This window comes from Nelusetta ayraudi, unplaced genomic scaffold (genome assembly GCF_046127955.1).
Source record: "Nelusetta ayraudi isolate G7.1 ecotype Tasmania unplaced genomic scaffold, CSIRO-AGI_Nayr_v1 ptg000129l, whole genome shotgun sequence".
Classification (NCBI taxonomy): domain Eukaryota; kingdom Metazoa; phylum Chordata; class Actinopteri; order Tetraodontiformes; family Monacanthidae; genus Nelusetta; species Nelusetta ayraudi.
The window spans coordinates 41,949-56,312 of NW_027466179.1; the positions used below are offsets into that span (position 1 = coordinate 41,949).

The window sequence follows — 14,364 nt, forward strand, 5'->3', positions numbered from 1 at the left end:
AATGAACCACCGGGCCAAAAAGACTGAACACAGTTCAACAAAATTTTATCTCAGTGAAAGTCTTAAAACTGAAATACTGACATTCACACATCCTAAAATAATTCATAAAATACAGTTTTAAGTATTTACAAAACATACAATTACACGTACAAGTTTCTTTGCCCGGGTTATGTAAGCATAACAGTCCAAGAAACCAGGTATTCTCCTAATAAATCATACAGGCTGAAGCATGGACCCAGTTTAGTTGCTACTGCGCTGAACAGAAGCACAGAAACTCTTCCTAAAAGTTGCAACGTCGTTCATTGCTCTGCACACATTCCAAATAAAGTTGAATCAGAATGTCGAATCCTTCATTGCACATGGATTTAAAAAAAATATATACCAAATCTGTAAAAGAAAGAAACTATAGTCGTAATAAATAAAAAACATCAGTGCAAAATTCTATTGCATTGGGATGATTAGGTGGCGATACTGATGCAACAGGCGGTTCCTTAAAACAATGTAAAACAAAGACGCAGTGTATATAATTGATTCATTACAGTGACTTCCACTTCAGAGCCCCACTGGTCCGCAGCAAACTCCAGACAGCGCGTAAGACCATTCAACAGCCGCACACTCAGTCAGCCGGTGTTAAAGAACCGTGGCTCCTTTGAACGAGTCGATCCATCTGTTTGGAAAAAGAGAGGACGAATCGATGAGTGAGATTTGAACGTTTCTGTCACGGAGTACGAGCGTTCAGAGGCGACGCGTGAGAGAGCGCCGTACCTCTCTGCCGTTTGGACGTCGTCGGCTTTGAAGACGAAGTAGAGCGTCTTCTTGTGGTAGAGCTTGAACTGCAGCGACTGTGGCGACTCGGCCTTCAGCTCGAAGCCGAGCAGAGGCTGACTCTTCAGGGCCGCAACGTCCTGCGTGAAAGACGGTCAAATGCAGACGTTAGACCAGGGGTGTCAAACATACGGCCCACGGGCCGTATAAGGCCCGCAAACTTTTTTTTTTCCGGCCCGCGAGATGATTTTGAAAAAATATAAAAACTGCAATTTATCAGTGAAAGAAAGTGCTGTTCTAAATGTGTCCACTTGGTGTCGCAATATCGTTTCTGCTTCGCAAACAAACTCAATACTGGGGCTGAGCAAATCGGCACAAGCACAGCCACTCACGTCTCCTATTGGCTACCCTCATTGCCCCAGAACGCCTCCTATTGGCTGCCCTCATTGTCCCAGAACGTCTCTGTCAAAACAGACAAAGCTGATGCAGAGCAGTGTTGCCAGCTTGGCGACCTTCTCCCCCCAAAAAGTCGCTATTCTCCCCATAGCGACTTTTTTTTGTCAAAAGCGACAACTGTAGCGACTTTTCCCTGGTGTTGTTACGTTGCAATCAAGTGGAAATTGTCAATTATGCAAATTAGACGATGACATCATTTGGCGACTTCAGCCAATAGTGACTTTCCTTACTGAGGAGTTGGCAACACTGATGCAGACTGCAGAGTGCTCAAAGAACACGAACGAAGTAAAACAAAGAAAACAATTAGAAGTTGTTGTTATTTTTACGTTATTATCACCACACCATGATCTTACCATGGTTCCGGCCCGCTTGGGAATAGATTTTCCTCTATGTGGCCCGTGAACCAAAATGAGTTTGACACCCCTGGGTTAGACATTGAAACGGTCCAGTTCAAAAACAAAAGATCAAGTTCAACCCTTATCGTCCTGAGGGATATTTGTCTTGGGCTAAACACGCCTGGTGCAGCTTCACATGTACAGCAACATAAAGGAGGAGCGGTGGCCGTCAGCGCTCACCTCACTGGCAGCGTACGTGTACAGGACTTTGTTCTTGATGACGAACCACTGCCTCTTCCCCTGCTTCTTGTCGCACTTGGACTTGTACAGGTAGCCGCTCATCGACGAGTCCGTGTTAGCCGACACCTGCGAGACAAAGCGGAAAGACCCATCTAATGACATGTCGGGTCGCTGCCGGCCAATCACAGAGGAGCTTCTTCAGCTCTGAGACTCAGTCACCTCTTTCAGCGCTGCGGGGATCTTCTTCTTCTGCTTCCTGTGGAAGGCAAACGTGCCTCTGTTTCCAGGGGACGCTGACGTGGACGGGACCATCACAGCTGTTCAACGGGAAACGGAAAGGAAAAAAAGAAATGTCATCGAAGGTTCATTTTGTTTATTTTTTTAATCAACACATTATTGCGGGCAGGCGGGCCTACATTTCTGCTGCTGCAGAGTGAGGGCGCACTGGTCGCACACGCGGAGCAACTCATTCTTTCTGTACTCCAGGTGGCACTTGTTGGAAGAACACGACTTGCAAACCACCTGACGAGATCAAGAGGGGAGTAGAATTAGATTAGATTGAATAGCACTTTCAGTATCTGATATCACTTCTATAAGATCTAGTTAAAAAAAACACTGGAAAAAGAAAAAATATGGTGTTTGTCAACAGCTGGCACACATTGATTTTTTTTCAAAGGTGAAGTTTCCAGATGAAGCAGTCCTTTGATAGTTTGTTTCCTGTCTTTGTCTTTTACCTTCCCACACGCGCGGCAGTGGTGTCGCCTCCACGCCAGCGTGAACTCACAGGTGCAGATCATACACATGGTGGCCCGCAGGTCCGGGATCCATATCGGCGCTTTGGAGCCCAGAGGAGCTCCGTCTTCGTCGTCCCACAACTCCTTCTGGGGTGAAGACGCATTCTTTCATTTCATACCGTGCACTTGGAATTGCGTCAGCTACTGGAATCGAGGCCTGTGCGTCGCTAACAGGAAGCCGGCGAGATTTCTCAGACTTACTTCGTCCTGGGACTTCCCAGAGATGAAGGTGATCTTCTTCCTGGTGTAGTCGCCGATGGCCGTGGTTATGGCCTCGAGCCATGCGTCTCGCTCCGACGCAGAGCTGAGGAGCAATAAAAATGTTTTTTAAAAAACGTCCACAACACGCTACGTGACCTTTACAGACCACCGAGCTGAAGGACCTGGGACTCAGGAAATGGCACATTTTTCAAAACTGGCGTGGAAAGTGTGGCTGTCACCTCGCCGACAGCGTGAAGGAGCGCTCCACACTCTCGATGTTCAGCTCGTTCTGATAGGCCTCTTGACTCGGCTTGCTAACCTGTGCACGTAACACAGGGTGAGCGGCCAAAGCCAAAGCAAGAGTTTTGAAAGGCAACATGGACAAAAGAGCTCCGGCGTGCTGACCTTCATCCCAGCCAGAGAGAACATGTTTTTGACCTTGAACTGGCCGGACTGTGCAGGGGTCGTGTAGAGCAACGAGTCACTGAACTAGAAAGACATGAGAACGTTTCAACACTCAGGGTAATGCTGGATCGTTAACGAGCGTATTAGCGTGTAGAATTCTTGGATTTGGTCTGATAACTGACAAACAACAAAAGGAATCATTTGAAGTTTACCAAGAAGAACATTCTGGGCTGCATGACCTTCCTGGAAAGCTTCTTCAGGACGCCCTCCTTTAGAAAGACCTGCGGAGAAGACACAAGGGGGTTCAGGATGATTCTTTTTTGTCTTTTCAATTTGAAGGCGTCTCCCTGACAGTGAAGCACTACCATGCATTTACGTACAGATCAGTCTACTATATTATTATTACAACAAGGACAACTTGTGGACTGGGAGACACAGTGGTAGGTTCTGTCCACATACACTGGCTTCACTTCACGGATGTACGTTACCATCACATAAATGGTGATATTTTGACATGGGATGAATGCCTATATGGGATAAAAGCATGTCTTTGATACATCTCGCTAGGTTGGACAAGATGTGACAGCTCAAACAGGACTTCTGGCCACATCTGATCTGCATCGACTGCAGCTCTCTTTAAAACGATTGTTGAATTTACTGTCATCGTTTTGGACTTTTGGACCCGTCTTACCCGGCCAGGCTGGACTATTTCATGGTTCCCAACGAGGCGGCACTGCACCTGGATCAACTTCTGGAAGTTATCCTGAGAAATTGAGAAAAGAAAAGCACGGGTGGACATGAGCAACGTGCATGATGTGCAAAGCAGAACTGATTTCCATGCAGGCACTCACCCCTTGTTTCATGATGTCATTGGCATGGTTGGCCACTTCCTTCACTATTGCGAGGGCATCTGAGTAAAAAAAAACAAACGGTCCCATTATTCCATGGAAGCCATAAAGGTTGGAGAGATACCTTGAGGCACACAACAAAGGCCATCACTTTACCTTGTGTGTCCTTGTAATCGGCCGAGTTTTCCGAGAGGTTTTTCAGATAGTCTGTAAACCAGATTTCACACACACATTAAAAATAAAGTGGAGGCTGCAGCGTGCACTGGGTTACAAGGGCTCAGCGTGTCGCTGTAAATTCCAGGAACCTAATCTGAAATTCACATCGCCCCATGAAAAAAAGTGCAAGTGCTTGCATAACACAATTACACAAGGGCGCTGTGACAAACATTCTTCACATTCTGGTTCTGAGGGGTCGCCGCTGATCCATTAGGATCATGAACGCACCAAAGCTCACTCATGTTCAAGCTCTTATTACATCACCAAATCTGATTTGGGCTGAACTTCAAAAACCTCATTGTACCTCCCGGTTAAAGACGGCAGACGAGGAGTTCCGAAGTGTTTTCGGAATTCTTTTGGACACCAGGGGGCGACAGTGAGTCTGTATGGGGCCACTGGAGCCCCTGACTCGGACTTCCTCACATGAAATAAGTGTTTGGCTTCTTTTTCTGTGGCTGTACCTGTGAGCAGCAGCTGGTACTGAGGAATTCTCTGGACGGGCTTCAGCAGGTAATGCTTCAGCGCCAGGCTGGCACAGAGAGGACTGGCCTGGGGACACAGAGGAGGAGGAAAGTCAGACAACAAAAGCATCCTCGGACCTTGAATGAACAATGAAACTTCAGCCACCGTAAGGCCACGCCTCCCCTCCCTACGCACAGAGAAAAACAGGTAGAGCGAGTCGCATTACCTCAAATTCCCGCACCACCGCGCCGAACGCCGGGTTTTTCTTGCTCTGCTCTTCCAGTAGGGCGACATTCTTGTCGAACTCGCGGATGTACGTGGAATACATCTTCAGGTAGGGACCTTTCTTCAGGAAGATGTCTGCCAGCTGGGCGTTCTCGTCCCTGCACACAGAGAACAGTTGGATGCATTCTGTGAAAGTGCCTCCACACAATCAGGGATTCACTCAAACAGCTTCTTGGGCTTCCATCACTGTTCACATATTTTGAAGTAGGGATGTTCAGACAGTATATCACAGAACAACAAGGCAGTCGACGGCCTGGTTGACCAACCTAGATGTCATTTTCAAGACTCTGCAGGAGCTCAGCTTTGTACGATCTCTTGTCCAAAAGAACACAACACTGATTTCTATCTACAACCTATTTAAGCCGTGTGTTGACAGAGAACACACCGGGTGTTGGTATCCAGCTGAACCTGAAGCTTTTAGTTGCACCTTCCTAATGTTTGAACAGTAAAGCATCCATGAGGTGGTCTGAACAGGTGGTGGGATTAACGTCAACACAGTTGACTTCCAGGACACTTCCTGCACACTGTTTTGGAGAACCCCCCCCGCCCCTTTTTTTTATTTTGTTTTTTGCTTTTTCGCAGCGCAGCCGCTTGGATTGTCTGGGTGACGCTCGTCATGAGAGTTGAACAACAAGTCCTGAGTCACAGCATCTGACCCAGTTTGTGAAGCCCAGTCGCATTCCTGTATTTACAATGTTTTTGTGAACGACCTGGCTAGTGTCAAGTTGTAATTAAAAAAAAAAAACAACTGATTAATCCTCAGTAAAAAAAAAAAAAAACACAAAAAAAAAAATCAGCAGAAAACAACACATTTAGCCCAGTGTTGGCTCAGCGTCTTGCTCGAACTGATGCTTTGACCTTCAGAATGTTTTGAACCTGTTTTTAAGCGCACACTTTGTGAAAAAGAGAAGCAAGCGGAAGGAGAAAAGGATTTTCTGCCCAATTCACTCAAATCGATCAGTGGCCGATTCACTGAGCTAAAGACAGGGCGGAGACAGTCAGTCACGTTACCATTTGGCCACTCTCTGCTTCAGCTCTCGCAGCAGGTCCTGGTTGAGCTCGTAGAGCTGCGGCAGGTAGTAGAGGATCTGGTTGAGGAGACGCTCCTCGATCACAGGCTTCCCGTTCTGACGAGACGCTCCGGACACAGCGCCGCGGAAGTCCTGCAGGGCCAGAGAAGCATGCTGATGAAAAGGGACATGAGGGAACCCTTGGGATGGATCTCGACCTGAACTGAAATACTGCTCAGCCATGACCTGAACACACACACACACACACACACGCATGATTCGCATTAAGCGCATTCTCGTGTTCCCAGAACTGGAGGCTCAAGCGTGCGCTTTCTTCCCCCCAGTTTCTGATGAGGTGGAAGGTTTTCTGGGGGGTTTTTTGCTTTATTTTATGGGGACACATGGCAATAAAATAAAAGTGCTTACAGACCAGTATGGAGCCTTCCTGTGGTTAGCGTGTGTGATGTCCTCCTACTCAAAGTGCTGATCGTGTGGAAGGGGGGACAATGAGGGCAGGATTTGGAAGGGATTGAAAATATATGTGTATATGTAAACGGAGGACTGATGGGGCAATGAGGCCATTGACTTCACGTCGAGGGATTCTTTTTTTAAAGTGTTCCGTGATTTTATCAAGGCCTTCTGTTTCTGGGAAGTTGAGGATTCAAGATATCCTGTTTTCATCCAACAAGGAATGCACCCAATGGAGAAACGCACACAAATTAAAGTTGTCATGCTTCGACAAAGGGGCCGGGGGGACGATGCAACAGGGGGCGAATGATGGAAGTCACCAAGGCGTGACTGTTTCTCATTACGGCGGCTCATTCCTCCACGCTCTGCGGAGACACGAGCACATCCTGTCTGTGCTGTGCGGAGAGAGGAGTCACTCTGTGTGACTCAACTCTTACTACAATCTGGATTTGTCTGGCCGGACATCAGCGCACATGATGATTGCACCCACTTGTTGCTCGCTTAAAAATAAAAGACAAAAAAATAATAATGGAGAAGTAGGAAAATAACCTGGCAATGCAATGCTGGTTTTAATTGTGATGTAAAAAAAAAAAATTGTAAAAAAAAAAAAAAAAAAAGGTTCTGACCGCTGAGCTGCGTCTGCAAAAACCTTTGCATTTCAAGTGCAGTGAGGAAAAAATTAGCCAACAGTTTCAGGGAGATGTTCTGCAGTTTAAAAACCAAATGTTGTTTTTTTTTTCCTGCCCGAGCAGCCCAGCAACATTAATCATCTGAAAAGAATGCCACCAAACATCTTCACAAAACAGCACTTTTTTTTTCAACTTAGCCCTCTGTTTACAGCCTGGTGCTACAACTGCCTCTTGAATTTTTTTTCCTGATGTTTCCATACAGCCCTTCTGTCAAGTAGAGCAAACTGAGGAAGTGAGGGATGAGATTTTTTTCTCATGCTAAAGTCTGCTAAAGTGACTTCTTGCACAATGTGAGGCCTTTTCAGGAAGTTGCGCACTGCTCCTGTGATGCCTGTTGCCTCCTCGGTGGGAAGCTGAAGTTGTCGGTGACCACCAAAAAGAAATTTCCACAAAGACCCCACAAAAAAGGAGCAACGTCAGACAAGAAGTGACGTCCTGAGTCGTCTGCTGTCCATTTCTTTGTCAGAAGCCGTCGACTTCCTTGTACGAAGGATCAGCTGACGTGTGGTTTTCCTCATATTTGAATGATTGCTGACGATTGCTGAACGTTTTCTCATTCCAACCACAGCTTTGGAAATGTCATTGTTCTACCAGGCAGTCACATGACACTGCAGTATGCCATCGTTAATGCCTCCGTGCGCTGAGCTGCGATGTTCCTTAACGAGCCGACCGGTTCTTACTTTACAAGCTTTGCCGTTAAAGTTGTGTTTATCGACATTTATGCGTTTGAAATGATCGTCACGCAGTCAAACAGCAGGACTGTGTCCAATCACTTTGGCTGAGTCGTATCAGGGCGACATAAATACTGGTGCCTCCACCACGTTGGGCTGAATGCAACAACGGGAAGAAAAAAAAACAACCCCAGTATCAAACGGGGCTTTTGATCTGTTCCAGATTAAATTCCTGACGGCGCCACCAGCTTGTGACTCCAGCTGAGCGCAGCGCGGTGATCCTCTCAGATCACAGCCAGACCGAGGGGAGCCTCGTCGACATGCAGCATCCACAGGCCACACGCTGTGCCCCCCCCCCCCCCCCACACACACACACACACACACCCCCACCCCCACCCACACCCGGTGGTTGCCTTAATGAGGCGCAGGCGCGGGGCTCAGACAGAGGAGGGCGGAATCTACTACTGTGCACAACACGCACGCAGACCCGGAGCGTCGCCAGAGTATTTCGGGAACTGGTTGGGGTGAGGGGGAGGGGGGTGGGGGTGGGGGTGGGGGAGGGGTACTTACGACATGGAGCAACTTCAGGACATCAACGAACCTGAGGGGGGAAGATCAAAGAGACATTTCAGGCCCGTTTTCTTCTCCTTCACTGATGATAAAAATTTGGGTTTACTCTATCCATCCACACCTTCTATCATTCATCCATCCATCCCTCCATCCATCCACACCTTCTATCCATCCATCCATCCATCCACACCTTCTATCATTCATCCATCCATCCACACCTTCTATCCATCCCTCCATCAATCCATATCTATCCATCCACACCTTCTATCATTCATCCATCCATCCCTCCATCCATTCACACCTTCTATCCATCCCTCCATCCATCCATATCTATCCATCCACACCTTCTATCCATCCATCCACACCTATCATCCATTCATCCATCCCTCCATCCATCCACACCTTCTATCCATCCATCCATCCATATCTATCCATCCACACCTTCTATCCATCCATCCATCCATATCTATCCATCCACACCTTCTATCCATCCATCCATCCATATCTATCCATCCACACCTTCTATCCATCCATCCATCCATATCTATCCATCCACACCTTCTATCCATCCATCCATCCATCCACACCTTCTATCATTCATCCCTCCATCCACACCTTCTATCCATCCATCCATCCATCCATCCATCCATATCTATCCATCCACACCTTCTATCATTCATCCATTCATCCATCCCTCCATCCATCCACACCTTCTATCCATCCATCCATCCATATCTATCCATCCACACCTTCTATCCATCCCTCCATCCATCCATATCTATCCATCCACACCTTCTATCCATCTCTCCATCCATCCAAAGGCACTTACACGCTCTCCGAGCTCATGATTTCAGTGGCAATGTGCTGAATCTTGCTCTTCTTCTTCTGCTGCTCGCTCTGTTTCTGTTTTGGAGGGTGTAAAGCAAGCTTCAGGTCGGAGGCCGCTGCCGACACAACGGGTGGCAAATACCACAAAAGGTCAACAACCACTCTCACCAGACTCTCCTCCGGCCGCTCGCCGTCCCCTTTGCTGGAGAGCGAGCTGCTGTCGTCGTCCTCCTCCTCCTCCTCCTCCTCCTCCTCCTCCTCCTCCTCCGAGCTGCTGGCCAGGACGGTGTCGTCCGACAGGCTGTTATCAGGGTGGACCACCTCCTCGTCCACTGAGTCCCTGCGCGTCAGGGAAGGAACAAGAGATCACAGTCGAGGTTGGAGTACAAACACAACGTAACAACGCAACACATATTTCTGGCGCAAAGGTGCAGAGAAGTGTGTAAATGCAGCAACAACAACAACAACAAAAAAAACAAACATCCAAACTTCTCCGGAAAAAAGTGGCTGAAATGAATAAAAAATATGAGGAAGTGGCCACTATCTATGGAGGAGATGAGGTTCGGAATAAAAACACCTGTGTCAGCACCTCCTGAGGGCGGGGGCGGAGGGGGTGACACCGGCGGCATGAGATCATTTCCTGCACTGATCGAGTGGGAGTCGTAAAAAAAGAGCAAGAAGAGGAAGAGGAGAACTGGGCAGAGGTGGAAAAATAAAACATGCTGATCGTCGTTGCTGCAGCTGTTTGGCTGCACGCACGCACACACACGCACACACACACACGCACACACACACACGCACACACACACACACACACACACACACACACACTCATCACTTTGTAGCAGTCAGGAAAAAAAATCACTGCATGCATGCAGATATTTTTTATGGAATATGTCAAATTCTTTATTTCCCAGCGGGGGGTGTGTGTGTGGGGGGGGGGGGCGGCAGCTGTCGCCTGCAGCTTTCAACCTCTGCTGCCGTGAGCCGCTCAGCGTGTTCTTGAACATGTGAGCCACTGCGCCGCCCGGAGCGAGCACAGGGCTGACACACTAAGCCTTGCGTTTCACGTACAGTTACACAAAGCGTAATCCTGTTTTCCCCAATGACTTCTGCTAGCAGGTGACCCGAGGCACGGCGTGCGGTAAACAAACATAACGAGGAGCTTAACAGAGCGGGAAAAAGGAGCATTCCAGCTGTTTGTTTGTTTTTTGGGGAAAATGTTCAGAAGTAGTGTGGAAGTGCGCTGGGAAACATCCCACCGCAATTTTCTTGTCGCTTGTTAAAAATTATTTGAATTTATTTTGCCGTTATGTTGACTTTTGAACTTGTATTTGTTTACACAGGTTTAGGGCTGCTGGCTGCTTAAGAAATGCTTTTTTTACCTTGCGTCAAGTTAAATAGTTAATAGAAAAATAGTTAAACACAAAGAGTCTGTGTCCTGATGCGGATGCATCATGTTAGTGTTGATTGTTGTTTGCCCATTGTCAGCCTGAACACAATCCGTCAGTGACTGACAGGATGTGCAGGGATGCCTATCAGCGCACCTGTCAAACCCCCCCGACAGGAATCAAGACCACAGTGACACATGCGGCTCCTGTTTCGGCGCATCCGGCCGCTCTTTTGACTCAACCCCATTATTTTTCACATAAAGGAGCCTCGGGGGGGCGTTTGAGGACTCTCCTCGGGGCAGTAAAGTGCGTAATTATGGCCCTCGAACAGATAAAAGCAGGATGTGAAGACTTCAGGTACCTGTCGTGCTCTGCCGGCTGCTGCTGCTGCTGCTCGGCAGGTTTCTGGAAGGACATGTACGGCTCCTGCTCCTCGTAGATGCCCTCGTCGTCGTACATCATGCCGGGCCAGTCCGGGCCGGGCCGCAGGTGGGACGTTGACCCGGCCGAGCCCACGTCCACGTTGATGTAGTCGGCTATCTCCTCGTAGTACGGGATGTTCTCGTAGTAGACGTCCGCATCATCTCCAGGTGGCCTCTCATCTCCATCCACACTCTGCTCCACTCCGATCAGGGGGCGGGGCAAGTCCCGGCCCACGTTGAAGTGCTCACTCAGTGGGGGTCCGTCTACGCTCTGCTCGGCACCGCCGACGCTGCCGCCACCTGGGCTTCCTTTGACCACGAGCTTGGGCAGCATCTTCAGCTTCAAGTCCAGCAGCCTGCGGAAGGAGCTCCTCCTCTGGCCCTCAGAGCAGAGCAGGTCGGCGCTGGAGAAGGACTTGGCCCTCTGCTTGCCCAGGCTGGGTTTCCGCGGCTTGACGGCTGCAGCGAGGATCTTGGACGGCTCCTTGTTCGCCCGGCTCGGAGTCCCGTCGCTGGGTTTGTCTTCGCACCGCTGCCTCCAAGCCGCCATCGGGCTGCGCTTCCTCTGAGGCTTCTTGGGCGTCACTTTGACCTTCAGGTCCTCTGGAGAAGGTCGGCTGAGCTCCGCCGTCTCCACCAGGCTGCTGGTGAAGTCGGCGTACATGGCCTCCTCATGATGCTCCGCCTCCTTCACCTCCTCCTCCTCCACCGTCTCGTCCTCCTTGTCCAGGGACACGTCCATCTCATGGCTGCTGCTGTCCCAGCCCAGATCCTCCTCCTCCACCTCCTCCTCCTCCTCCTGCTCCTCCTCATCCTTTGGGAGGCTCCGGAGAGCAGCAGAGGTCGCCGCCCTCTCAGGTGTGAGCAGGAAAGGCCTCTTCCTGGGCGGAGGGTCTCGCCCAGCTGCAGGTGACGAGTTGCTCTTCCCCTCCACTGGTACCTTCACCTCGTTGACGTGCGTGTCTCTGCTTTCCTGGCTCCTAATCTCTTCCCCGTCCTCCTCCACCTTTTCCTGGCGGGTCAGCGCGGCCGTCCTGGGTTTCCGTGGCAGCGGGACAGGGGCGGGTTTCCTCCTGGTCTTCTGCTCCTCCTGCTCCTCCTCCTCCTCCTCGGTTCTTCCCCCCAGTTCGCCCTGGACGATGAGGTTCCCGTTGACCTCGTCGCTCCACGTTCGATGAGGAACACGTGGCCTGGCGGGCGACTTGCCGCTGTTGAGGTTCCTGTCCGCCGTCGGCGTCTGCTGAAGTCCTTTGTGATTGGCCACGTGGCCGTTTGTCATTATTCTCTCACCGCCGTTGGCCATCGCCACCCGGCCGGACCCACTTTTCAAGTCTTTCTCAAGTTTGTTTGTGTGCTTGATGCACGTGCAGTTCTCCTTGCTGCACAGGCAGATGGGGATGATGTAATCCCAGTTTGGCTTTTTGCTGTTTTCCTGCTGTACATCCCTCTGGGAGTTGAACACGTCGGTCCGCTGAGGTATTTGGCTCCTCGGAGCGAAAGCTGTCAATTCGGGAGAGGCGTTGAGTTTGGAGAGGCACGGCTTGGGCGCCAGCTGCGGTTTGGTTCTCCTCGGGGTGCCGGGAGACGGGAGCAGGAGGCCTTCTCTTCTGGGAGTACCGGGGGAAAACCCGGACCTCTGGTGCTGCTGGACCAGGGTGGGTTTGGGCGGAATAGGTGGCTTATGCATTCCTGAGGAGAGCGGAAAAAAGAGAGAGAGAGAGAGAGAAGTCTTTATCTATTTTTTTAATCGCATAAGCTTCAAATCAGACACCACCACTGGATTAAGGACGGGATTTTGTTTTCTTTTAATGCAACGCTGATTTTAAATATCCAGATGCTACATTAAATGACTTTTCTGATCTGGCAGATGTTACCAAAATATTACACAGATCTGTATTGAATCACTGTAGGGTGTAAAAGCTGCTGTAAAGCTCCGAGACACTGCAGGAGGTTCAAATATCATCCCGGGGAGGGGGTTTTGTTTGCTACCCCATACTGCAACACGATAATCTGGCTAATGGCTTATGTCATCAGGCTGAGGAAGAGGAGGACGAGGAGGAACAGATGGGAAGTGGGGAACCAAATTCGAGGAAGGGGTGCAGGCGGTTGCAGAGGTGCTCTGGGAAAAACTAGCACATCTGGCCAAAACAGGTGCTGGGGGTGGGAAGAACTTCCTGATTGACAAAAGCAGCTCGTCTCAGAATGTTTGTTAGCTGTTTCACCTTTGACCAACATACAGTCGGACACTTAATACAAGTCAACCGAGAGAAGATTTCTTAATACAAGTCAACCGAGAGAAGATTTGACACCGCCAAGCTACAATTTAAGGAAAACGTGAGACAGATTTCAAAAGCAGTTTTCCAAAAGGAACATTCGGACAAGTGATTTATATATATATATATAATTATTCTAATTTTTCATACTCAGATGTTATTGATATGTTGATCGCTTTAAGTTCTTGTATTTTCAGCTTTACCGCAGTCAAATGTTTTTCCGCCAACTTTTAAAACATCTTCACAAGAACCTTTGGTCGACTAAAGACGATGCTGCATTACTTCTCCCCGTGTCACATCACAACCGTTTTGCTTTCGAAACAAACTTTATGAGACAACTGTCTCGCCGAAAGGCTGTTTATTTACAAATGCCTGCCGGTACTATCCGAACGGACCTTTGACCAGAACGACTTGGCTCGTTCATGAGCACTTACCTGTTGACCTCATCGTCGCTTCACACAACTTCGTTCATTCACTTCGTTCAAATCGTTGCAGCGGAAATAAAACTCTTCTCGGTGTCCGGATGCATTGCGTGTAGAGAGCAAAAATGTATCCCGTCCACCGCAAAAAAATGAATTAGACTTTAAAAAGAGAAAACTCCATTTTTGTCGACTTTGTCGGAGAAACGTGCGGCTGCTTGTAGGTGCTCCGATCGCTGCCTCTGGACTCGCTCCAGTCACCCGTAGAGCTTCCTTTTTGATTTCCCCAGCCAACCACTAGGGGTCCCCGAGAGCCACGAAGAGTCAAAAAAAATAAAAATAATAAAAAATAATAAATCTGTCGAAGCAAACGTGAAGCAAGTTTGTTGGGAGTGAGAAAGTGTTACAAGAGAACAGAAACTGCAAGCTTGCACCCAGATCTGACCAGCGTTTCTGAGTGATTGGTCATCATGATACTGATAACATTTTTTTTTTTTTGTTTAACGTCACATATCTTTCCACGTCCACCACCACCATCATCATCATCATCATCAGGTTTAGTATTAGCTGTGGTCTGATGACTCAGCAGACAGGAATATAAAGAAAGTCATTGGCA

At 48.9% G+C, this 14,364-nt stretch overlaps 1 protein-coding gene across 1 annotated transcript; it reads right to left on the reverse strand.

Annotated features, from left to right (window-relative positions):
* Positions 1 to 28: 28 nt before the first annotated feature.
* Positions 29 to 14,074, reverse strand: LOC142904550 (FYVE, RhoGEF and PH domain-containing protein 6-like). Its single transcript, XM_076050717.1, has 21 exons — positions 13,764 to 14,074; positions 10,996 to 12,745; positions 9,412 to 9,583; positions 9,245 to 9,318; positions 8,416 to 8,446; positions 6,019 to 6,170; positions 4,949 to 5,105; positions 4,722 to 4,809; positions 4,201 to 4,251; positions 4,048 to 4,106; positions 3,888 to 3,959; positions 3,409 to 3,477; positions 3,197 to 3,280; positions 3,031 to 3,110; positions 2,792 to 2,894; positions 2,531 to 2,677; positions 2,213 to 2,318; positions 2,016 to 2,113; positions 1,797 to 1,922; positions 766 to 905; positions 29 to 667 (listed from the first exon to the last, which is right to left on the reverse strand). Exons 1-21 carry the CDS (start codon positions 13,774 to 13,776, stop codon positions 631 to 633), a joined length of 3,609 nt encoding a protein of 1,202 aa, XP_075906832.1. The 5' UTR covers positions 13,777 to 14,074; the 3' UTR covers positions 29 to 630.
* Positions 14,075 to 14,364: the final 290 nt, after the last annotated feature.